Source organism: Podarcis filfolensis (assembly GCF_964270895.1).
Source record: "Podarcis filfolensis genome assembly, chromosome: 14".
NCBI lineage: Eukaryota > Metazoa > Chordata > Lepidosauria > Squamata > Lacertidae > Podarcis > Podarcis filfolensis.
In genome coordinates, this window is record NC_139616.1 from 42179516 (window position 1) to 42204316 (window position 24801).

Sequence of the window (24801 nt, forward strand, 5' to 3'; positions counted from 1 at the left end):
ATCATGCAAGCACATTAATCAACCAGTGCCTAAGCATTTGCATGTACTAAGGTAAAGTGTGCGTTATAAATGTATGTATCCATGAAAATGACATCCAAAAGCTCATTATAGTGTATGTATGTCTGGAAAAAAAGTGCATACAAAAAAGTGCAGGTTAGGAGGAAACAGCATTAAAATGGTCATGATTTTTCAGGAGGACTGAAAACTAATGTGGAAATATGGAGAATCAAAGGCTGGGAAAAACTGAGAAACCAAAACAGTTAGATTTGCCCAATTTCAAAACCAGCTTGTGAGGTAGTGGTGTTGGGAGGAAGCATGTTGGAATGGAAATCAGTCCTGCAAATATATGATTGGTACTGACCATTGTTGTTGTCTACGGACAATATGTAACTGATTACCGTTTCCGTATTTGCATTTCCTTTGCACTGAAATGAATGGAATGGGGGTGGAAGCGTATTAATTATGTAAAATTCAGCCACACTGGACAGCAAAAAGAATAATGTCGTTTTTTTGTCTAAAGACAACATGCAGCAGAATGGAGATTGTGCTACATTTGACTGACACAGGTCAGAATGGAAACCATGCCATCTTGCTTCCTTGCACCTGGCACACATTCATTGGAGCTCGGCTGCTGCTACCTGCCGTGATTAAAAGGTAAGTCTCCCTAACAGGGGGTCCAGAAGAGGCCGAGAGCCCCCTCAAGCCTGGATCTGGCCCGGTTTTGTTTGCTTTTTAACTATGACACCAATCGCAAAGTAGAAAACTCACGAAGAGTGAAAGGAGGACTGCTATCAGTCACCTTGTCATCACCATCATTTTTAATTTGTATACCGTCTTTCTATCTTACAACACTCAAGGCGGTTTACAAGCTGAAGAAACAAAAAATGCACATCTTATAACAATCTAATGCAATACAAAAATGTGATAATAAAACACAACTTTAAAATAGGTAACCTATATCAAAAAAGTAACATTCAACAATCACTAGAATAGTGTTAAATAATAACATATAAAAGTTAAACAGAAATCCACTCAGCAGTTATAATAAATAATTTCTAAACTATAATCAATAAAACAACGGCAAGACACAGTACATAAAATAATACAATACAAATTGAGAAGCAGAGACTAGAGGGTGGAGCAAGGCAGGTGGAAGGAGGCCTTGCCTGATGGAGTCTCTCCCCTTTCAGGCAACTCTGCAAATCTTAAATCTGTGTCTAGACTTGGTAGCAGCTCTGAGCACAGGACAGGCAAGATCTTCCTGCCCCAGATTGCCCCAGCAATCCAGGCGATGCTTCAGCCATGGTGCTTTACTTACCTTGCCATGCCTTTTGCCTTCGACCCACTGGCCGATATACGAAACAGGGTAGGTGCCACACTTGTATATGCCAAAGCCATGCCTGATCCCGCTCTTTACCTCTCCGTCATAGACGCTGCCATCCGGCCAGGTGTAACTGCCATGATGCATTTGTAGGTTCTTCACAAAGTTTCCCTAGAGAGAGGGGTGAGGGGAGGGACAAAAGAGATTCACAGCTAGAACAAGAGATCTCTTGTTTTACCTGGAAATTTATGCATTATACCTTTTCATAAAAATATTGAAAAGTATGGTTTATTAAGCCCAGGTTCTCGGTTTATCACTACAAACAAGCACAGACATAAGATTTAATATACGCATATGGAAATTATCCTTCTGCCCAGATTCTAAGACATGTACTTGCAAGTTAAGGGCCGTCAAGGTAGTTGCAATGATGCTCCATTTAACACGACACTTTACCTCATACTTCACTCCATCAGCCCATGTGTATGTTCCTTGTCCATGCATGAGGCCTTCAGAAAACATGCCCTTCAAAATTAAACACAGATTTCAATCAGTCAGTCAGTCAGTCAGTCAGTCAGTCAGTCATTGTTTATTACAGCCAACGGCCAGCATATTTAAACCAGAATTTCTGCATAATTCTCTACATAAACAATAAAAACAATCAATCTGGGGTTAACAATCAATATACTATTTAAGTGTACTTAAAATACGTATCCAGAGAAATAAAACAACATAAAAGCTTAAAAGATTTAGCTAAGAATTATAGCAGTTTGTGATGATTTATATAGCTGTGTTTTGTCAACTTCCAAACAACAAACAGTAGGAAAATAGGGATATCTAAACACCTGAAAGAGAATTTCCTCGGGGGGGGGGGTTGATGAGAAACAGTCCTGTCTGAAACCCTGGAGAGAGATTGTATTATATTGTAAACAGCTCTATGATCCTCAGATGAAGGGCGGTATAGAAGTACTATTTAAACACTCATGTCTTCCTACAAAGAATCCTGGGAGCTGTAGTTTGTTAGTGCTGGGTATTGTTTGGAGACTCTTAACAAACTAGAGTTCCCAGGATTCTTTGGAGGAAGATGTGAGTGTTAAAATAGCATAAGAGTTCTTTAAAGGTATGGTGTGGACATGACCTTAACTCACAATTGCTGCCTGAGGGGCAACTTAAATCTAGAGTCTAACACTAGCAGCTTCTTGGTAATTACACCACTACAGCCACGGAGTAGTAAAAGCAATAATCTGAGCCTACCTCAACTCCCCCCCCCAAAAAAAAAATTACATACAGAGCCCACCATCAAAAGTACTCACCTTGTATACATTGCCTCCTTGAAAACAAGCTGTTCCTTCTCCCTCATATAACCCACAGATTTTTTCTCCTTCGTAGCTACAAGGGGGGGAGAAATACTTAAGATTAAAATTAACTGGTATTGAATAAATCCATATAATGAGCAGACAAAATAATTTCGAGCATGAAATAGAAGCATTCATCTATATCAAATTGTAAAACAAATTTTCTCACCAGGGTATATCAGTGGTGGAGAAGGTATAACTAGTAAAGTTTTCACCTAAATGCAGTTACTTACACACACACACACACACACACACACACACACGACCCCTTTAAATAGTGGGTTGTTTTTTTACTCTTTGGGGGTTCAGCAACAAGTTGTGGTATTCTGCAGAAGGCCAGCCCACTCTCCCTGCTTCCCCAATAAAGGAAAAAAATGGAGCAAAAACAGAATGAGTCATTTATTTTAACATCTACAGATTCAAAGATAAAACTTGGTACTAATTATTCATTCTAACATCACTGAAGTCTTGGAGGTGTAAGGTTGCAAAATGGAACCCCCAACAGTTGCAGGGATGAAAAATATTTCCTTAGAGCTTTAAGGTAAGCAAAAGATACAACAACTCTCACTCAGAAACCAGCACAGAGTCATCTAATTAAATGACTCCCAACCTTGAAGTAGGCACGATCATTTTATATTTGTCTGAAATTTACAAATTGCCCTGAGCCCTTGGATTAAAGTAGGGTAGGGTTTGCCATGCATCTGGGATTTCAAAGGCAGAATTGACGTCTGGGGGGAATTTCTGAAATGTGGTGTCCTGGTTTTTTACTTTTTGAAATATGGCAACCCTAAAGTTGGGGATATATTAGCAAATAAACTAAAAATACATATACAGTGGTACCTCGGGTTAAGTGCTTAATTCGTTCCGGAGGTCCGTTCTTAACCTGAAACTGTTCTTAACCTGAAGCACCACTTTAGCTAATGGGGCCTCCTGCTGCTGCCGCGCCGCCAGAGCACGATTTCTGTTCTCATCCTGAAGCAAAGTTCTTAACCTGAAGCACTATTTCTGGGTTAGCAGAGTCTGTAACCTGACGCGCATATAACCTGAAGTGTATGCAACCTGAAGCGTATGTAACCCGAGGTACCACAGTATTATAATTATTATATTATAATTACCTTGCTCTGTTTACACTCCCAGAAAGAAGAGGACACAGCCTTTAATTAGCTAGTAAATTGCAAGATCGCATCTTCAATGCCATGTAAACCATCTTTATACTACTTTAACAGTAGTATAAAGTACAAAGTACTACTTTAACAGTCATACCCCCACCAAAGAATCCTGGGAAATGTAGTTTGCTAAGGGTGCAAAGTGGTGTTAGGACACCCCTCATAGAGCTATATTTCCCAGGATGTTTTGAAGGAGCTATTAAAGTAGTATGAGAGTTCTTTAAATGTATGCTGTCAGAACTACCCTAGGTCCCAGCTCACAAAGGACCAACGCTGCTTCGTTGTTAAGTATAAAAGTTTTTATTGAAGTTCAGTTTCACTTCCAGAGCCGCAGCGCGCAGCCCCACGTCTAAAGTGTCAGACCGCTGATGCTCCGTCTGAGTCTCCTCCCCCTTGACACCAATTTAAGATTCTAGCCTTGCTCCACCTTCTCCGCTGCTCCTTCCTCCTCTGGGTCCGCCTGCCCGCCGGGGTTCCGCCCTTTCTAGCCTCTTCTCCCGCTGATTCCCCTGAGCCTTCTCCCTCCCTCCGGCGGGCTTTAGGAGCTGGTTCCCCATCCGGGTCCCCCGCTGTTCCGCGTGCCTGCACATTTGAACTTGGCGCGTGCGCCCAGCCAGCAGCTTTCCTCCTGACCGTTCCACTGCTGCTGTCACTGCTTCCCCCTTCGGGGGGGCTAGTTGCAACTGACCTCCCCTCCGTTGGAGGCGTGGTCAGCCCTGACTCCCTCTCTGGAGGAGACGCTGGCCCTGACACATGTGACTCTTCCCCCCCACTACGCTCTGGTGGGGAAACTGGTCCCGATCCTCCACTGCTGCTTTGGGGTTCCCCTCTGGCTCCTTGTTTCTGGTGCGTCCCCCCTGGGACCCCCCTTGCCCTGACCATCGGCGCCCCCTTCTGGGAATCTTCTGATTCGCTGGAGAAGCTCATGGAATCTCTCGGGCCACTGTCATACTCCCCTACGCTGCCCTCGGATTCTTCCCCTTCGCTCTCCCAATCCTCTCTCCCCAGTGCTCCTGCTCCTGATTCCCTGACATATGCCTTTGCCATGAACTTGATAAATTTAAACCTTAGGTACCAGCCACACAGGCACACGGGTGGCACTGTGGGTTAAACCACAGAGGAAGCCTAGGGCTTGCCGATTAGAAGGTTGGCGGTTCAAATCCCTACAATGGGGTGAGCTCCCATTGCTCGGTCCCTGCTCCTGCCAACCTAGCAGTTCGAAAGCACGAAATGCAAGTAGATAAATAGGTACCAATCCAGAGGGAAGGTAAACAGTGTTTCCGTGCGCTGCTCTGGTTCGCCAGAAGTGGCTTAGTCATGCTGGCTACATGACCCGGAAGCTGTACGCCAGCTCCCTCGGCCAGTAAAGCGAAATGAGCACAGCAACCCCAGAGTCGTCCATGACTGGACCTAATGGTCAGGGGTCCCTTTACCTTTACCTTTACCAGCCACACATACATAGTCTAAGTCCTCCACCACCCACCCCAATCCTTCTAGTTTACCTTTCAACGATGAGCTGAGTCAGAATCGGCTCCTCATACTCAATGGGTTCTGGGGGTGGAAGGGCCACTGCTTCTTTCACCTCTTCTTGGGGAACTGTTTGGGCTGCTGCCTGTTCATCCACTTGATTTACAGCCGGTGGGATGTTCTGCACAGAAGTAGCAGGTTCTACTGAGGGCTCGTGTGCGGGAGGAGGCGGCAAAGACTTTTCTCCTTTCTTACTGTCTCTCTTCTTTTCTTTACCCATCGCAGCTGAATTGTACCAAAATCAGGACTCCCTAGATATCTTGCCTCCTTCACTTTTCAAACTTTACAGATCCTGTAAAGGGAGAGAGGGGGGATATATATATATATAGATATAGATATAGATATAGATATATAGATATATAGATATATTCTGTTGATAAACACGCCTGATGACACCTTCCTCTACCTGAGTCCAACAAAACAATCACACTCTTAAGCACCTGGTGAACAAGGAAGTTGAAGCACAGCTTGCCATCAGCCAACACCAGGCATAGGCAAACTCGTCCCTCCAGATGTTTTGGGACTACAACTCCCATCACCCCTAGCTAATAGGACCAGTGGTCAGGGATGGTGGGAATTATAGTCTCAAAACATCTGGAGGGCCGAGTTTGCCTATGCCTGGCCAATACCAAGGGAAGCATTGCCTTATCATGGGATGGAGCATCACTGCACTAGGAAACAAGAGCTTAACACATAATCTTAAAACAATAGTGTAAGTCAAGAGACAGAGGCTATGATGCAGCTGTCCCTACCACTCTACAAGGTGGCAAGAGGGTTATCAGAAGAGGTATCAAGGGCAATAAAAAGAATTAAGGGAGGGGGAAACAGAGCTCTAAGAATAGAGGGTCTGTCAGCCACTTACTATAGGATTTCCTTGTTTTAATTCAGACAATAACTGAAGTCATAAATAACATTCTTCACATAGGATTGCTACCGGAATTCAGGGAAGGAGGCGAAAATCGTCGTTTTTTGCCAAACCAGACAAGGCTCCTGCCCTTTTAATTTTGTATAAGTCTATTTCATGCTTAAGTAATGAACATAAAGTGTGTTCATTTTAGTGGGAAAAATAAAAATGAACACACATATGCAAATAAGGAAATGGCTTTTTGGAAAGGAGTTGAAACCTCTCCAGTTGAGTTCACTCATGCCACAACACAGGTGTTTTTGTGTCGTCGTCCCCCAATTGTTACTCTGTTGGTTTTTTGCCAGCATAGAACACAGTTGACCATCTAGAGGTGCCTGGAGATGAGAGCTTATTGTGTGAACAGTGCTCCTCGTGATATTATTATTATTATTATTTGCAGCATTCACATGCAAAATTGTCAGTCCATATCCCACTCCCTTCAGATTTATCTTTCCAGGGAAAATCCAGTTTAAACACACACACACACACACCTGTTGTGCTCGTGACCCGTTTACGGCAACTGAACAAACCTTCTCCAACATCAAGCTCCCTTCTGGAAGCACGCTGGATCCAGTCCCTTAGTAATGGCATTAAAAAAAAAGAAAAGCTTTTTTATATTTTTTAAAAAAGCTATTTTAAAAAAGGATTTTATTTAAAAAATGCATTGCAGTCCACATATTTGGAAGACGCAAAAGTTCTTCTGGCTGGGGCTGCTCAAAGGTACCTCCCTCAGACTTGGATGGGGCTGTTGGTGTCCATCGCTTACTCACACAAACAAAAAGACAGAGAATTTCTAGCCTCCAACCTCCAGCAGAAACTCTCTGCAGAAAGATTTAAGTAGCAACAACAGCAGCAGCGGTTGCAGCGTCTCAATCCCGGACAGTTACCATAGTAACCACTCTCAGGGCGGGAGGGGGGAGAGGAGAGTATTTATTCCTCTTAAAGGGACCATCACCTATTAGCCTGTCGCCACAGCCTCCTTTACAAAAAAATAAAATAAAAATGGAGCTCTATGCCAGTGGTGGGGGTGCCCAAACTGGCACTGATGGGACAGAAGTAAGAGAAAGCAACAGTCGGTGGAGGGAAAGCCAATTTTTGGTTGTGCCAATCACTCCCAGCTTTGTCCCCATTTTCCTCTCGGCTCAATTCCGTTAAAGGCCACACCACACATTTAAAGCGCTATGACACCACTTTAAACAGTCATGTCTTCACCCTGCAAAGGATTATGGGAGATGTAGTTTGTTAAGGGTTCTGAGAGTCGTTAGGATACCCCCATTCCCCTCACAGAGTTACAAGTCTCAGAGTTTCCTGTGAAGTGCGAATGACTGTTAAATCCACTCTGGGAATTGTTGCTCTGGGAGGGAAATGGGGGCCTCTTAACAACCTTTATAACTCATAACAAACTACTTCTCCCAAGAACCTTTGGGGGAAGCCATGACAGTTTAAAGCTTTAAATATACAGTGGTACCTCGGGTTAAGTACTTAATTCGTTCCGGAGGTCCGTTCTTAACCTGAAACTGTTCCCATCTTGAAGCAAAGTTCTTAACCTGAAGCACTATTTCTGGGTTAGCGGAGTCTGTAACCTGAAGCGTATGTAACCTGAGGTACCACTGTATTCTGGAGATATTGGGATGGAAATTGTATCTTGCACTCTATGCTTATCACCCTCTGCAACCCTGAAGTCCAGAAAATGTTGGCATCCTAAAGCATTTACCAAGGCCACAAGCTCCCTGAGTGGAAGCCATGGTGCCAAGTGTTAATGTGCAGAATAATACATTTGAGATTATATATAATTTCAGTATCTGCTCCGGTAACTAGTACCTGAGAAAAAGCTGGAGACCTCTTTCAGTGGACCAATCTTTTCGAGGTGTGTGTGAAACTATAAACTTGTGAATTACACACTGCTGTTTTTCAGATAGCTGAAATCTGTACAAGTTGAAGATTTATTATTTTCTTACCCCAGCACAAGTTAATCTCATAATGTTCTATTCATTCACACTGGCAAAGAATAGCATTTCCTGTCTTGCCTTACTTGCTTCATAAATTGAGATTTAGCTACCCTAGCCTCCTTTTGGCATTTCAATTACCGGTAAGCTCAACCGTTCGCACATATACTTTTTATTAAATTTATATCCCACCCCAAAGAAGCTAAAGGTGGCAAACACTCAGGCAATAAAACAATTAGAACAGGGGTCAGCAAACTTTTTTAGCAGGGGGCCGGTCCACTGTCCCTGAGACCTTGTGGGGGGGCGGACTATATTTTTTTTTGGGGGGGGAATGAATTTCTATGCCCCACAAATAACCCAGGATGCATTTTAAATAAAAGCACACATTCTACTCATGTAAAAACACCAGGCGGGCCCCACAAATAATCCAGAGATGCATTTTATTTTTTTTATTTTATTTTTAATTCTTTTTATTAAGTTTTTTTTTAAAAAAAACAAAAACATACAAAGTGAAGGAACAAAAACATACAAACGAACAACAAAGAGAAAAAAAGAAAAAAGACAAAGAGATGCATTTTAAATAAAAGGGCACATTCTACTCATGTAGAAACACGCTGATTCCCGGACCATCCACAGGCCGGATTTAGAAGGCGATTGGGCTGGATCCGGCCCCTGGGCCTTAGTTTGCCTACCCATGAATTAGAACATCTAAAATTAACTCCCAACAAATGCAGACTCTGCTTGAAAGGCTTGCTGAAAGAGGGAGGTGACACTGAAAAGGGAGAGAGACAGCATCTAACATTTAACAGGAGGGAATTCCAAAGGGCAGGTGCCATAAGACAAAAGGCAAGATTTTCCCCAGGGTCAGCTTCTGGTTGAAGTGTCTGGGTAAATAAAGATACAGAAGACACACCACAACAAATTCTTTAGGAAAATCATTTAATGAGAAAGCTGGAGAACGTTCATTTGTGTTTTTTTAAAAAATATTTTAAATATAAATGTGCTATAAAAGCAAAAGGCCATCCATAGTAAGAACGTATGTACACAAATCCTTTCTATATACAGGTTATTTAATAAAAGGAAACTGTTTTTAGCAGTGAAGCTACACTAATATAAATGACCAGCAGGTCATTCCGTAATAGATTAACCAACCAGGGCAGAGCTGCCCCAACCCAGTGGGCAGAAAAAACAGTTTCTTGGGTTCTCAAGATTATTAGGCGTTGAACTACTCTGGATAACCACCAAGGGAAACACCACAAATTGCCTCCTGCTGTCCCATAATTTTAAGACAATTGTCTGGAGCATAGGACAAAGTATCTCAGTCTCCCAAAGTGCTCCTTCGCTTTTTGTTCACCTGCAGGGCAGGTGAAAAGGAACTGCCGTGGTGGGGAAACCCTGAATATACATAATTTCTCCCTGTCTCACACGTAGTTTGATGTAGACCAAAGGCAGTAACATAACTCAAACCAAGCCTTAATCCATAGAAACAGGTGCTGGCTTGATCTTCCGGCCTTTTTCATTCTAAAAGGGTAGTAAGAGAGAGGTGTTGCAGGACTTAATGACAGTTCACCTGCGCAGGGATAAGGGGCGACACCCTGGATCTATGCCAGCGCCGTGATAAAACATTTGCAGAGATCCAAGGATCATGGGGTTTGGTGCATGGTGGGAGATGCAAGGGATGAGCAGCTATAACCTCAGTTACACACACTTAGTTGCATCAGCGTAGTCACTTTGCCCATCTAGTAGTTTATTTCTTGAACAACATGGTAAGCTTGATCTTTTGTGCTGCAAAGGGAGAAAAAGACTTTCGTGATAAATCACAATCCTATAAAAGAGGTCTCAATAGCATCCACCAATGGAATAAATGCTAAATATGTCCTAACGAACGTGCATAAAGGTTTGTTATTCTTGTGAAATCAGATCTAGATTGGCTATATGCCTTATGGTAGGTCTTCCGTGTGGGCAATTCCAAGGGTGCTCAATCTCACCCATGTGGGTGACGAGTTTCTTCATCTCATTTGCATTAAGCGCTGTTCCAACCATCACCTGTAGATGAAAAATAAAATGTTTAAAGTCTCATGAGGGTCAGTACTACCATTATCTATTTTTGGTTGACATACTTTACTTCCTTAATCTTAAAAAAGGAAGTCCCCTCTTATGTCCCGTTATCCAGTAAGCAGCTTTGAGCGTTATTTTAATAGAAAAGCAAGAAATAAACATGAAACCTGCAACGGATTAATACTTACAGACTTTCTACATGCTCGAGAAGCGAACATCTGTCTTACTCTGGAAGGCCTGCACATCACTCCAGGGCAGTCGCTTAACATGAAGATTAACTCCTCTATATCTTGTGGACCAAAAGTCCAGTTTTTGCTTGTAGGTAAAGAAATGAGTTTAACTCTTTGGGTAGCAGGAGCTGAAAGGTTTTAAATGAATGATTTAATAGCCCTTTTATCACTGTAAGGATAGGAGGGGGAATTTTTACATTGTTTACTCCACACTTTTCATGCTTGCATTTTAAAAAAGCCAAAAGTAAATGAAAAATTCCCACTTGTAATCTAAAACCTGAAATTTAGATTTTTAAATCGTTTGCTCTTAATGCAGCAAGAGCATCTGATGTTGCTCTGCAAATGTAGATCTTCATCTCTGTGTGTGATTAAGCTGCTGACTGATTGATTGATTGATTGATTGATTGAATTTAAATCTGCCCTATACCCAGAGGTCTCAGGGCGGTTCACAGAACAAAATCAAAATATAAAACCACTATATATATATATATATATATATATATATATATCTACACACACACTCACACACACACATATATATATATATATATATATATATACATATATATATATACACACACACATATACACACACACGCATATATATATATATATACACATATACACACACACACACACACACACACACACATATATATATACACACACACACACATATATGATCAAAATAGAAACAACGACCCAATAACACACACACCCTGATTAAGGCAGCTGTTGAAAGATGGAGCGTGTCTCAAAAATAATTTTAAAATTTAATCATTTCTACTTTTGTGTTACAATTTCTAATTTTTAAAATGCAGAGCTGAAAAACGGATGCATGAAGAATTAAGAGCATTTGTAACACATGGGCCCTGCTGCAGTTAGGTGCAACTTTGGTCACGACACCGATACTGGACAAACAGGAAGCACAACTGTTTCACTTCCTCTCCTTTCTCCTCTCTCTCTCTCTCTCTCATGTCCAAAATAGAACCTTTCACACCCCAGGCCTCCAGAGATGAACGCTGCCCCACCTTCACAAGTCTGCATATCTCCCTGCCTCCCAACGCTAGAACTTGTGTTCTCATGCTCAGGTCCTGCTTACGGGCCTCCCATAGGCATCTGGTTGGCCACTGTGAAAACAGAATGGTGGACTCTGATGAGCCATTGGCCTGATCCAGCAGGCTCTTCTTAGGAGAGTAGGAGGTAAAGGTAAAGGGACCCCTGACCATTAGGTCCAGTCGTGGCCGACTCTGGGGTTGCGGCACTCATCTTGCTTTATTGGTCAAGGGAGCCGGCGTACAGCTTCCGGGCCATGTGGCCAGCATGACTAAGCCGCTTCTGGTGAACCAGAGCAGCGCACGGAAACGCCATTTACCTTCCCGCCAGAGCGGTACCTATTTATCTACTCGCACTTTGATGTGCTTTCGAACTGCTAGGTTGACAGGAGCAGGGACCGAGCAACAGGAGCTCACCCCATCGCGGGGATTCGAACTAGGCTCTGTGGTTTAACCCACAGCGCCACCCGCGTCCCTGAGTAGGAGGTAGGACCTGTTAATACTAACAGATATCTTACCAGCCATTCCCCACGAGGTCCCAAGGTGGGTTACAATTTTAAAACCCAATATTAAAGTTCATTTTAAACATCAAAGCACTGATTCAGACGGTAAAGAGAGATGTGAAAAACAGAAAGCACAAGGCAGAACATTTCCTGCTTTCTCTGCATGAATATCACAGTGGAGAGGTTGCACTCCGGACGATTACTATAGCAACATGGGAGCTGCTTCCCTAGTCTTGCTTTATTCCATAGCAACATGAAAGGTCTATAAGGTTCAGGTTGACAACGGCTCACCAGGATGAATAGCACTACTGTGGGATGAACCATAGCCCTGGGCCCACCTACTTGGTTCCTTTGTATATTTACTGCATAAAGTCTGTGAGAAGAAAACCCCAAGGCATTGCTAAGATAAAGAATAATTTTTATTAGGATGTAAAGCTGATGAAAGTAAGACCAAGGAATTTCCAGAAGTGTGGTGTAGCTCCCGGGCTTTTTTTCAGGGCAGGAGCAATGACATTTGCCGGAGAACCATAACTCACAGACTTTTCTTGCTCTGGCAAGTGAAAGCAAACAAGATTTTGAAGTTTCATTTACACTGGAGGAAGTCAGAAAAGGAAGAATGAAGCAGAGGCTAGATACGTCTTTCCTTTCCTTTGATGGGGTTCCTGACTTCATGGTAGCGGTGTAAGTGGTGACACTACCTTTGCAAGATTGCCTGCATTTCAGCTGGGTGAAAAAAGCTCAATGTGTTCTACAAGTTGAACCAATGCAGTCCAAAGCAATCCCTACCTACATGCCACATAGCTGGATGGAGATTACTCCCAAGGACCTATGCAAACGATTGTTGCATACTATACACTGCTGCTGCTTTTCAGTGGTGTCGGAGAGAAAGAGACAGCAACCACCACTTGGGCAGACTTTGTACCCTAGATATTAGCATCCCATTTAGGCGGAAACTCACCATCTTCATCAATAACAAAATCAAATCCATTTTTTCTGAAAATTTCCAGGTTTTCCATTAAAATGCTTTCGCTTACAGCCGTTAAGTTAAGATTCTGAGGCCTGAAATAATGGGAGACATTGAAAAAAGAATAGGGTGTGAAGTTAGTGTGACAAGTTAGTGTTTATCTTGATACATTCTGGCAAAAGTTAGGCCCCACCTGATACATTTAAAGCAGTCTCATGCCACTTGGATACTGTAGTTTAAGGGTGCTGGGAATTGTGGGGAGACCCCTGTTCCCCACCAACCAATCCCAGACTTCCCTGAAGAGGGCTTGTTAAACCACACTGGGAATTGTAGCTCTTAAACTACAGTTTCCACAACTGTTTAGGGAAAGCCATGACTCTCCTTAAATGGTATACAGTGGTACCTCAGGTTAAGTACTTAATTCATTCCGGAGGTCCGTTCTTAACCTGAAACTGTTCTTAACCTGAAGCACCACTTTAGCTAATGGGGCCTCCTGCTGCTGCTGCGCCGCTGGAGCATGATTTCTGTTCTCATCCTGAAGCAAAGTTCTTAACCCGAGGTACTATTTCTGGGTTAGCGGAGTCTGTAACCTGAAGCGTATGTAACCTGAAGCGTATGTAACCCAAGGTACCACTGCAGTCTGCTTTAAATGAATAAAGCAGATGGGATCCAAAAGCTCCTCCAAAGATCAGATGGAGATATTTTAATATACATCCAATGAAATGCTTTTTACTACTCTATTTTTTCCCTCTTCTTTTTTATGAAGTTCAGAGGGGGAAAGGGGGTTGAGTAAGCCAAGCCTAATCTCAAATGTATCAAAAGACCATCCTCACATTAATCTTAGCATTCATAAGAACTTTGAATACAAGGACAGCTAAACTTCTTTTTAAAAAGTATTTAAAATGCTGTAAAACCCACCATAACCTGTGGCCAATTTTCAATTCTAGACCGACTGCTAAGTACCTAAGGCAGGCATCCCCAAACTCGGCCCTCCAGATGTTTTGGGACTACAATTCCCATCATCCCTGACCACTGGTCCTGTTAGCTGGGGATGATGGGAGTTGTAGTCCCAAAACATCTGGAGGGCTGAGTTTGGGGGTGCCTCACCTAAGGGGCTCAGGACACAGGTTCATGGGACATATTTCCATATGCTAATTTATAGATTACCCCTGAGAAATTAAGATGGAGGGCTGCTGGTGCCTCAACTTGCAAAGTACTTGGCAGTGGACCCAGACACCCTATAAGCAAAGTAAAGCACAAACAAAGGCTTTAAAAAGTGAGGCGGGAGGAAAAAGAGCCCCAGGGACTCCCATAAAGAACCCTTTTATGAGCCCTAACATACACACACACACCCAGCTTAAATCAGCTTGCATTCAAAGGGTTTGTTACCTTTGTTAGCTGTAGCTCATTCCATCCCAAGTATGTGCTGCTTTAAACAGTCACAAGCTAAAAATATGTTTATCCAATCCCTGCCATTCAGCTAGTACTTAGTATTTCTACCCCACTCTTCTGCTCACTGAACACCCAGAGCAACTCCCAAGGAAGCTCTACCACGCAATAAAAAAGCAACGAAACTGGTACCAACGGTAGGGCCTTCAGTGACTGCACTGAGCGGCCGGCTGCTCGTCTTGGGACACTTACGTGATCAGCTTCTGCCCCTGCAGAACAGTGTGCTCTTGCAACATCTCAAAGTTGTACTTCTCATCTGAAGCATGTTGGTCAATGATGAAGAGGTCCGAGTTCAGCTTGGCTATTATAAACCCTAAATTGAACTGGCCGATTATGTCCATTTGAGCAAACATCTCTTTCCTGTATATAGGGAAAGGATGGGGAGAAAAATGAGCAGGTTAAAAATGGTTATGTGTTTACAATTTAGGCCAGGGGAACTAGCAGCCCTTTAAGTTCCCTAAAAAGGTAAAGGACCCCTGACAATTAAGTTCAGTTGCAAACGACTCTGGGGTTGCAGCACTCATCTTGCTTTACCGGCTGAGGGAGCCAACGTTTGTCTGCAGTTTTTTCTGGATCTTGTGGCCAGCTGCCTAAAAGACTAGCAACTCGCTCCAGAAAGTTACAGTGAGCATCACAGTGAGTTGTGAAAAGCTCTCTCTGTCACCTCATGGTCAAGGACAGATGTGTAAGCAGCATTGCCCAGCTGTCCCTCAAGCAGAGTATATGGGAGCCCGGGAAGAATTTTGCATGGGAGCCTAAGATGGAAAGCTGTGTCTCACGGTGCAAAGCAAAGCAAAGTTTCACCTACTCTACAGTGAGGATTTCATGGTCACTGCAAATATTCCAGATGTACCATCCCAATTACTTACAAGTCAAACAGATACCATTGCTTTGCCAACGGAGGAATTTAAAAGGCACGGTCAAATACCTTATTTCTTTTCTTAATTCGTCTTCTGCTGTTTTATTTTCTCCTGGGCTAATTTTTGCCCTGAATTTTCTGAATTTTAGCGCTGCTTCTTTCTTCTCCTGTTCCTGGCTTAGCTTCTGTACTCTGCCCATCAGTGCGCTCAGAGAAAACTCCAACGGTACGGTTTTCTTCTCCAGTTCTACAGGTACGTCGTACTGCGATAGGACTGAAGAACCCCAGTCATTCTCAGTCTTTGACGGAGTGGCCACCTGAGAAAGAGGCTGGCTCATCTTAAAACGTTTCATTTTGGGGGGTGAACTGCCTGCCTGCTGGGATAATTGGCTCTCTTTGCTTTGGTTCAATTTGCATTCAGCTCCCCAGAAATCTCCCCTCGTCTCAAGACTGCCACTTTGAACTTCTCTGAAAATAGGGAAATCTTCAAGAGGTGAGCCAATTGCATTTTCACAGCTGGAACAGCTACCATTTTCTGGCGTGCTTAAATCCACTTCCGATTCTGCTGAGGTGCTCCCACAACCAGAATCTCTATCTTCTGCCGATTTCTTGAGTTTTTTGCCCCAAAGCATGAATGTACTTGGATCCTCCTCTCTTCCACACTCTGCCTCTTTGCTGCAGCCAGTCTTCTTATTTGGAGAATCCAAAATGCTAAAAAATGCCGGAAGTTCTTTCTGCCCAGAGGAACTTTGTTGATGCCTGGCATTTTCAACACCATGAAAACGGGCCTTTTTCACTTGGTGGAGAGAAAATGATTCCCTAAGTTTGGCAAGAGTGATTGCTGTTTTTTCTTTTGCGCTCAGATTCTGAGAGGAAGAGCCACGTGAAGTTTCCAAGGCAGGGCTTTCTGCCTCTTCTTGAAGCGCTGTGAAATTTCCTAAGAAAGGGTGAAGAGAGGAGAGTTTTAAATTGCAATTTAAAAATCAACCCACAGGAATGAATCAAGGCCCCAATAGAGAACTCAAGGCTCCAGAGAAAGAACAACGAGAGCAGGGGTGGGGAAATGGACCTGGCCAGCCAGCTGAATCCTAGACACCCCCCCCAACCACAGTGGATCACTCTGACAGTTGGATGGAGGCCCGCTCAATTGTCAATCATCTGGCTTCACAATGACATTGGGTGATGAAATTTTTCTTTGTAGTGCGGCAAGCTATGCTACAAAAGGAAATCCAAGTCAAGTGAGGCTTGAAGTCCCCACTGATCAGCTGTGCAGTGGAGTTTCCCATTGGGAACTTGGTCTTGCAGCAAATCCAGCAGGCTTGCAGTCACCATCAATTGACGCTGACAACAATTGGGAGTGTACTTTAAGGCTCCAGATTGTGCATCACCTGCCACTTCTCTACTTGGCCCATAACACATCAAGTTTGGAGCAAGCAGATGTGATTCAGGGAAAACAGCTTAGCAGGCCAATTTGGGACCCATCTTGTGAAAATGCCAAGCTCCATTTCACAACAGCAGACAGAAATCATTGATACCTGATGCCTTGTCCGTAATGCAAGGCACTGCAGGAAATCACATTAAAACTGTGCCTGAGTTTTTCTAACTAAACGAGGCCACAATTCTAAGCGGAAGTGATTGCCCCAAGCCCCAGGGAATACAGCTGGGCTGACATTTGAGGAAATAAGCACTGTGTGTAGCCGAACACAATCAGTTGAACCAGCCCATTAACAATGCACTTTTAAAAAAGCAAAATTATCCACTTAGAAAGGGAGTTGGTTTAAATGGCTGGTGTCATTCCTACCTTTAGTATCTGGCAATGTATGGTTGACGATGAGTTTGTTAACATCACTGCCAAACATCCCCAACATTGAAGTCTTTAGAGTCGCCAATAGAAATTTCTCTTCCTGCAACATTATTTGCCTTTTGTCGGGTGTCACATTGATGTCAACACATTCTAAAAACAAAGACATAAAATGATATTGGCTTGGTTCACATGTAACATTTAGTCATGGTTTTCTTAAACCAAGCCATGGCATGTTTAACAAACGAATTAACCGAAAGCTGTCCTGCAGACAAAAAACAAGTGAACTATGCCTTGTCTCTCCAAAAACTTCTAGCAACTTTTTGCCTCCTGCCTTTGCAATTTGGTGAGCATCTGGGTGGACAAACAAACCATGATTAAGGAAGGGTGTTAGGTGAATATGCACCTCCAAGCTCTAGTTAAAACAAACTAAAGCTCATTAGTAAACAACAAACCATGGCTTCGTATTGTAGTTTGTTAGCAGTGAACAAGCAAATTCAGGCACTTCACCCCTGTTTAGAAGATTTCTAACCACAGGGTAAATTTTAAGACTAATGCACTTCAGAGTGTAGAGATTACGTATCAATATACATCATAATCTGAAAAAGCAGCACACATTTGCTTGAAGTAGGGTTATCAGCTTTTGAACTAGATTTCTTGCTGCTTTTTATCGGCAGCAGGTAGTCTAGCAGCATATCATGGAAAGCTTCACTTGTTGATTTCTGCCTATCAAACCTCTATTAAAAGGAAAGAAGAAAACCAAGCTCTTTTTTTAAAAAAATGGCCTGGTGGCAACCTGGCTTATGAGTATTGGAATTGAGATTTACTGCCAACCGAATGACGAAGAATCAGGATGTTTATCCCAACTGCTAAACAACAACCGCACACATAAACATACTTACTCTTTCAAGTTTTTCCTAGAGAAATGTGTGTGACTCACCGGAATTTGCACATATATTAAGAGCCACAAACGGATACTGGTGTCTGTTGTACATGTGGTACACTTCATTCACAACTTTGGAAACCTGTCCAGAAAAGAAGGTGTTGCAGACATAATAATATAATAATAATAATAATTTATTATTTATACCCTGCCCATCTGGCTGGGCTTCCCCAGCCACTCTGGGCGGCTTCCAACCAAATATTAAAATACAGTAATGTTGCGCCACTTCCATGACACAGTGGGTGGAAAGATAAACTACAGCTTGAAGGCTGTAAAAGTGAAGAACGAAGGCATTGTGCATGCTGTGAGAGAGAGCCATACCTTGCCTGCATCACAGGGTCTCTGGTTGATAAAGAAGAACTGCCTGTCTGTGGTACTTCTCCCAACACCATGATCACAACGGGAAACAAAGCCTGTGATACTGATCAAAGTAAATATGTCAAGGATATGGTTCCAAAGAAGAAAAGCATAGAAGCTGTGCAATTTGACACATCTTTCTTTCTTTCTTTCTTTCTTTCTTTCTTTCTTTCTTTCTTTCAAAAAGACTAAAGCTGAGGTTTGTGGGGTTGCCTAGCTACCACAGACTCACACACCAACAAATCTGTCACCACTTCTCAATGGACTTTCATCCTGGGAAAGGGCAACCTCCAGCAAACTTCTCACTCACTGCTGAACGAGTGAGGAAGCTAAGCACTTATGCTAGGTACACTGGCTTTTAAAAAATAAAATAAAAGATGAGTTTTTAATTCCTGGGTCCTTCTTCAAAAGTTTTAAACTTTGTCACAGCAGATCTACCCATATCCAGAAAATAACTATCCACACATCCTTAAATATGAAAGATAAACGGATTACAATATTTATTCCTTTTCTATTATTCAGCTGCCCTTGAACTGTGGGGAATGACTATTCCAAGCTGAATATCTTGACATGCCCAACACAGCTGGTACAACTGTCAGAGAACCCAGAACTTCGACTAGGAAGCTTGTGGGACTCATTTCACTTAAGCCTAATTTAGTACAGTGGTACCTCAGGTTACATACGCTTCAGGTTACATACGCTTCAGGTTACAGACTCCGCTAACCCAGAAATAGTACCTCGGGTTAAGAACTTTGCTTCAGGATGAGAATAGAAACCGTGCTCCGGCGGCGTGGCAGCAGCAGCCGGAGGCCCCATTAGCTAAAGTGGTGCTTCAGGTTAAGAACGGACCTCCGGAACGAATTAAGTACTTAACCCGAGGTACCACTGCATATCTTTGCCCTAAATGCTTAAAATGAGAACGCAACAATTTTCATGCAGTCTCCTCAATTGGTTCCAGGTGGCAAGGAAGACTAATAGACGTGACTGACACACCTTAAAATTGTAGCGCTGAATGGTTAAGGCCGCGATCCTAAACATATCTACTCAGAGGTCCCACTGAATTCAGTGGGCATTACCCTCATGTAAGGAGGGATTTAGGATTTGCAGCCTAAGCCAATTAAACATAGGGAAGCTGCATAGACAGTGAGGTACGTACAATCTTCTACTTACGTATAAAAATTGGCTGGCATATCAGAAACATTCAGGCCGTACTCTTCACAGACAGCATCACTAGGGGGTAGCTGAACGAAAGGAACCAAGCTCTGCACCTGGAAATAAGTGGTAGTTGATGGAACTCGCTTCTCCTTCCCAGCCACTGCCCAAAAACCAAAGGTTCATATACCAGCACAGGGCTGCTTGGAAACTGTAAACAGCCCCACGCTTCTCTTTAAGCCTCTGGTTTTTGGAGGTTTAAGGAACAGGCTGCTGTCAATGGGCTTTCAAACAGCTCCATGCTGCTCTTTGAAGGCCCAATATTCTGGGCTTCAAAGCACAGCACCACCACCCAATGTCACTAGGACAACTTTAACTGTACAAAGCATTAACTGTGCAGGAGTAGAAGTACCCGTTGCATTAGTTCACTGCAGTAGCAGTAGCAGCAGTAGCAACAACCGTACGACTAGTAGTTGTAACAATACGGATAATAATAACAGCAATACCTGCTTTTGTCCAAATATTGCTCCAATGTTTTCTTTTAAGTTTGAGCTCCCACTGGTGCACAGCAAAGCTTGCTTCTTCCCTTGGCCAACCTGATTGGTGCAGTTTATACGAACTCCTGTTGAAATGATACAGTATGCTTGTAACACGTGAACCATTTTTGCATACTCCTGGCAAAAACAAAGAGATAATGATGATTTTTCAGTGACTACATAATGAAGCATGCTTACACAGACTATGTATGATCACTGCCATTTCCCTCCCACTTCAAAACACCTTTTAATTCATGGCTTATTATCCTACCTCATCACTTAGACTATAACAACACAATAATGAGGGCTGATGAATAGAAGTGGTTAAAAGACTACGTCTCCCACTTAAACCTGCATCTGTCATGAGCTTGCGAGATAACTTGTCTAAGGCTATCATATTCTCAATCTCTGGCCTACAACTGCAACATGGAGAATACAGTGGTGCCCCGCAAGACGAATGCCTCGCAAGACGGAAAACCCGCTAGACGAAAGGGTTTTCCGTTTTGGAGGTGCTTCGCAAAACGAATTTCCTATGGGCTTGCTTCGCAAGACGAAAATGTCTTTCGAGTTGCTGCGGGGTTTTTTTCCTCCCCCCCCCCCTTTTTCCCAAGCCGCTAAGCTGCTTATCAGCTGATCCGCTAAGCCGCTAAACAGCTGATCGCTAAGCCGCTTATCAGCTGATCCGCTAAGCCGCTTATCAGCTGATCCGCTAAGCCGCTTATCAGCTGATCCGCTAAGCCGCTAATAGCGCTAAGCCGCTAAGCCGCTAATGGGCTTGCTTCGCAAGACGAAAAAACCGCAAGACGAAGAGACTCGCGGAACGGATTCTTTTCGTCTTGCGAGGCACCACTGTAGTACTGACCTACCTTAAAGCATTGTTTTAGGGTTTGCCACACTATAAGCACATGTGAAGTACATTGAACACTAAAGCACTATATAAACTAAAAATAGTTACTACTATTGCCATTACCAGGCAAAGCCTCTTCTCTTTACCCAGGCTTTTGGCCTCTTTTAGTGTGGTGGCATCTGTAAGTCCTGCCTTTTATCTGCATAGCTGTGTTTTTAGTTTTTTTATTGGAGGTTCTTAATTGGTTTTAACGTAAGTTGCTTTGGGTCACTCTGAGAAAAACGACTAACAAGTGTAATAATAAAAATGATAATGATCAACATTTATTTATTTTTCATCTACTAGGCATATCTGTGAAGGAAGGAAGGTGTCTACTCAGAACTAGTTTCTTGCTTATTTTTGGATCCGTCCCATCTGACTTTACCATCTGGTAAAGGAACACCTTTATTCACTCCCTCCAATGGCCCTTGCCTTCGTTAGGATCTCTTACATTCATTCTTAAAAACAACGTTACTAGTAAGCTGCTCCTACCTTCTTAATGTTGCGCTGAAATTCTTTATGTCGTACCGGCAAGGTATAAAATAACTGCTGCACACTGACAGTCGTCCCCTGTTGTCGTGGGCAGGGGGTCCTCAGAGTGATTTTCCCACTGTGGTCAAATACCAAGCGTGTGCCAACCTTTGCAGATTTGTGACAAGTAATGATGGAAACTTCACTGGAGGAAAAGAACAAATAAATGCTACAGGGGAACAAAAGCTTCCAGGAGTTAAAAAACAAAACCCACCCCGCATTTAATGCCAACAATTTTAAATTGTAAAAACTTGCTTCTTTTAAACTTGGGCTCCCATTCTGCTCAAAGATACTTTGAGAATGGGAATGGGAAAGGACTATGGTATAAGATGTACCAACTGCTCTGGCTAGAGCTCTGCACTTAAGCAGAGAGGAATCCTACCTCAATGCACACAGGGAACTCAGAGCTTCACCTCGAAAGCCAAACGTTTCAACACGTGTAAGGTCAGAAAAGTCTTGTATCTTAGAAGTATAGTGTTTCAGAGCTGGAAAAATAAATGGTAAGATAAAACAAGTAGACATTCAGCTGTATTTTGTATAATATTACCTAGCATAAAATAATTAAAACAACTGATCCAAGGCTTTATTGCTTTATATCCGTGATGTGGTTTGGCGTATGTTTAATTATTGGTTTTCAAATAACATAGTATTCCCCACAGTGGTGCAGTAAGTTCCATAAGACCATCAAGTCCAGAGTCTAAAACATTTGCAGGGAACTTGAACTACAACCCCCATCACCTCTAGCCATTGACTATGCTTGCTGGGGCTGATGGGAGTTGTAGTTCAACAACATCTGTAGGGCCAAAGATATGCCACACCTGGTTTGAGATTACCTAATTTTAGACTCTGGAGTTAATGGACTTGTATGCCCTGCCTCTTCTTTAAAGATGGCAACATGCATTATTTCAAAATGTGGTAAGCCATCCCTGCTCTGCTTGAGGACCCTCCTGTTTTTTCTTTTGAGTGGACCTTGGACTTCTGCCCAAAAATATTCCCTGACGACACTGCCAATTCTCAAGCCACTCAGAAATCATGTCTTCTTCTTCCCAGTCAACCAACGTCCCACTCATCAACACTGGTGAGAAGCCCAGACTTCTCTCATCACCCGGAGTGGCAGTGTCAAAAGACAAAACTGTCTTTACTCAAAAACCTAGTCAAGGAAACTGTTATAACTGCAATTGTAGGGCTCATTCAGTTTGCATCTTAAGAGTTAATTCTGCTGTCAGTCAGTTGAGCAAGTGGAGGCGGAGGCAGCATGTGCCTTGATTGGCTGTGAGTTCTGGGGGAGTTTTTCTTCCATATATCTGGTTTAACGTTTCTGTACTGAGTACAAGGCCTGAATAAAGAAAGACAAAACCTCTCCGTTTCTTCCTCTCAACATTACATACACTATTTTTGTTCATTTTTGTTCAGTAAAGTGCTATCAAGATTTCTTTTCTTGCTAGACTCTTAAGTGACTTTGCTAGCAAAAGCAATGAGGAGGGACAGGAAGTAGTGGAGACAATTTCCTTTCCGCTACTTCCCCCCAATCCAACTGCTACCCCACAATTCACATAAAAGATACACTCCACCGAACTCTCTGTTCTGTTGAGGTCAAACCTAATCATCTGTGGCTCTCAACTCACTTGCTACATTATATAGAAGACTTGAAAAGTTTTATTTCAAGGGTGAGATATATAGTCATTAAACAAATATTTCTAAGGATGACAAGTACTGCTGCTAAAGTAAATGGTTTTTAAAATGCAGCTTTGCTGTGTATGTGGCATGACCTGGATGTTTTTTGCATTTCGCCATCAGCATGAAACTGGAAAGTAAAACTGGTTCTGAGATTATATTAATAGCTTCTCTTAACCAAACTGATTTCACAGATTTGCATATAGAAAACGAGGCATGAAACAAAGCTTACTCAAGCCTGCGAAGTTCTCTTCTTCTACACCACAACCGTTATCAGAAACTTCAATAAGGTCTGCTCCATAATCTTTAAGTTTCACTTCTACGAATTATAAAGAATATTTGTCACATAACAATTACAAAGCATCACCACATTTTGCCACATATAGGTTTACAGCAGTGAAGGGATTTCTAGACATTGTCCTTTTTAAGGTTCAAAATGTATGCCAGGGCACTCTTAGTCGAACATGGTTTTTTATTATGGTACTTCTGTTCTCTTTTCCATTTGTAAAAGCTGCCAGTTTGCAGACATGCACGTGCAAACACCAACATAAGCAACATGCTAATAAGATTGCTAAACACGCTCACTTGACAGTAAGCTTACCAACGCTAGTAGCACCAGCATCTATGCTATTTTCCACCAGTTCTTTCACCGCAGTACACAGATTCAGCACCACCTGTCCTGAACAAATGCGATGGACAGATTTCTGGTCTATTGGTTTGATAGCTTTAGAAGGCTGGTCCCTAAAAAAAACACACACAAAAAAACACAGAATTGGCTTTCGAGCCCAAAAATTGGTTGAAATAATCCGAACGGCCGGATTTGAGACTCGTAAGTCAGATCATTATTAACCTTGAAATGAAGAGTCTCACGCTCGACTGGCTAAACTAATCCCGCAGGTTTTTATAGATTGCAATCGCTTTGCTAACGGTTGGCCAATTACTTTATACAATTTGTGCTGCATTTGTACTGCTCTATTATTATATTTTACTCACGTGGTTGCTATTTATTGTTTGCATGCATGCCGCTTCGGGAGTCATGTGAATGAAAAGCGACATAGAAAAGCAACCACAGCCAATGCAAAAGAAGCTGCAACCTTGTCGCGCGCTTACCTAGAAAGAGCCAGCTCCATGGCGTTGCTTCGGGGCTGCTGTTTTTCTCGTTCTTCCTCGGCGGCGCTGAAGTTATTTTTTGTCAAATGTCCAAAATGCAATATGAAAACGACAACACCCCGTTCATCACAGGGGGATGAATCAAGAGCAAGCACGAGGGTCTAAGCAGCGCCTCACTCAGAACGTCCCTCTCGGAAGAGGCAACCCAAAGCAGCTCACTTCGCGCTGGGCCTGAACAAACTACAGCTCCCAGAATTCTTTGCGGGAAGCGCCGGGCCTCTACGCCTCTTCGACCGTACTGCGCAGGCGCAGCCTGCGGTTCCCTCGTTAGCGCCGCGCTTGCATCAGATTCTACTCTCCTCAGGCGACGAAGCCAACGGCAGAAAAGAAGCGCCGCCTTTTCCCGCCAGCGGGAGCCAATAAGACCTTCGAGGTGTCACCCACCCGGAGCAGGCCAATAAGAAGAGAAGTCGGGGG

At 42.9% G+C, this 24801-nt stretch overlaps 2 protein-coding genes across 6 annotated transcripts in view; both read right to left on the bottom strand.

Moving 5' to 3' along the window:
• RSPH10B (radial spoke head 10 homolog B) overlaps positions 1–7240 on the bottom strand; it is a 28468-nt gene extending 21228 nt beyond the window's left edge. The window contains exons 1-6 of one of the 5 annotated variants that reach the window (XM_083584967.1): positions 7041–7240; positions 5342–5658; positions 2632–2707; positions 1775–1843; positions 1319–1492; positions 399–425 (exon numbers count right to left, since the gene is read on the bottom strand). In XM_083584967.1, coding sequence (XP_083441093.1) covers positions 399–425; positions 1319–1492; positions 1775–1843; positions 2632–2707; positions 5342–5586 — 591 coding nt within the window. In that variant the 5' untranslated portion in view covers positions 5587–5658; positions 7041–7240. Of the gene's footprint in view, positions 1–398; positions 426–1318; positions 1493–1774; positions 1844–2631; positions 2708–5341; positions 5659–6761 lie in introns of all 5 variants that reach the window. The other 4 variants (XM_083584966.1, XM_083584965.1, XM_083584969.1 and 1 more) reach the window with 4 other exon arrangements.
• A 1898-nt stretch (positions 7241–9138) lies between these two features.
• Positions 9139–24577, bottom strand: PMS2 (PMS1 homolog 2, mismatch repair system component). The gene is made up of 15 exons (XM_083585041.1): positions 24325–24577; positions 23816–23955; positions 23447–23533; positions 21923–22025; positions 21502–21685; positions 20094–20261; positions 19606–19703; positions 18400–18499; positions 18076–18160; positions 17136–17288; positions 15404–16271; positions 14668–14835; positions 13021–13121; positions 10463–10632; positions 9139–10262 (listed from the first exon to the last, which is right to left on the bottom strand). Exons 1-15 carry the CDS (start codon positions 24342–24344, stop codon positions 10119–10121), a joined length of 2589 nt encoding a protein of 862 aa, XP_083441167.1. The 5' UTR covers positions 24345–24577; the 3' UTR covers positions 9139–10118.
• Between the last annotated feature and the right edge of the window lie 224 nt (positions 24578–24801).

Coding starts and splice junctions, on each gene's coding strand:
- PMS2 (XM_083585041.1), bottom strand. CDS start 24,344: ATGGAGCTGGCTCTTTCTAG. Junction 23,534..23,815: donor TGCTGGTGCTACTAGCGTTG/GTAAGCTTACTG, acceptor TATAATTCGTAG/AAGTGAAACTTAAAGATTAT. Junction 13,122..14,667: donor CAGGGGCAGAAGCTGATCAC/GTAAGTGTCCCA, acceptor CCATTATTTCAG/GCCTCAGAATCTTAACTTAA.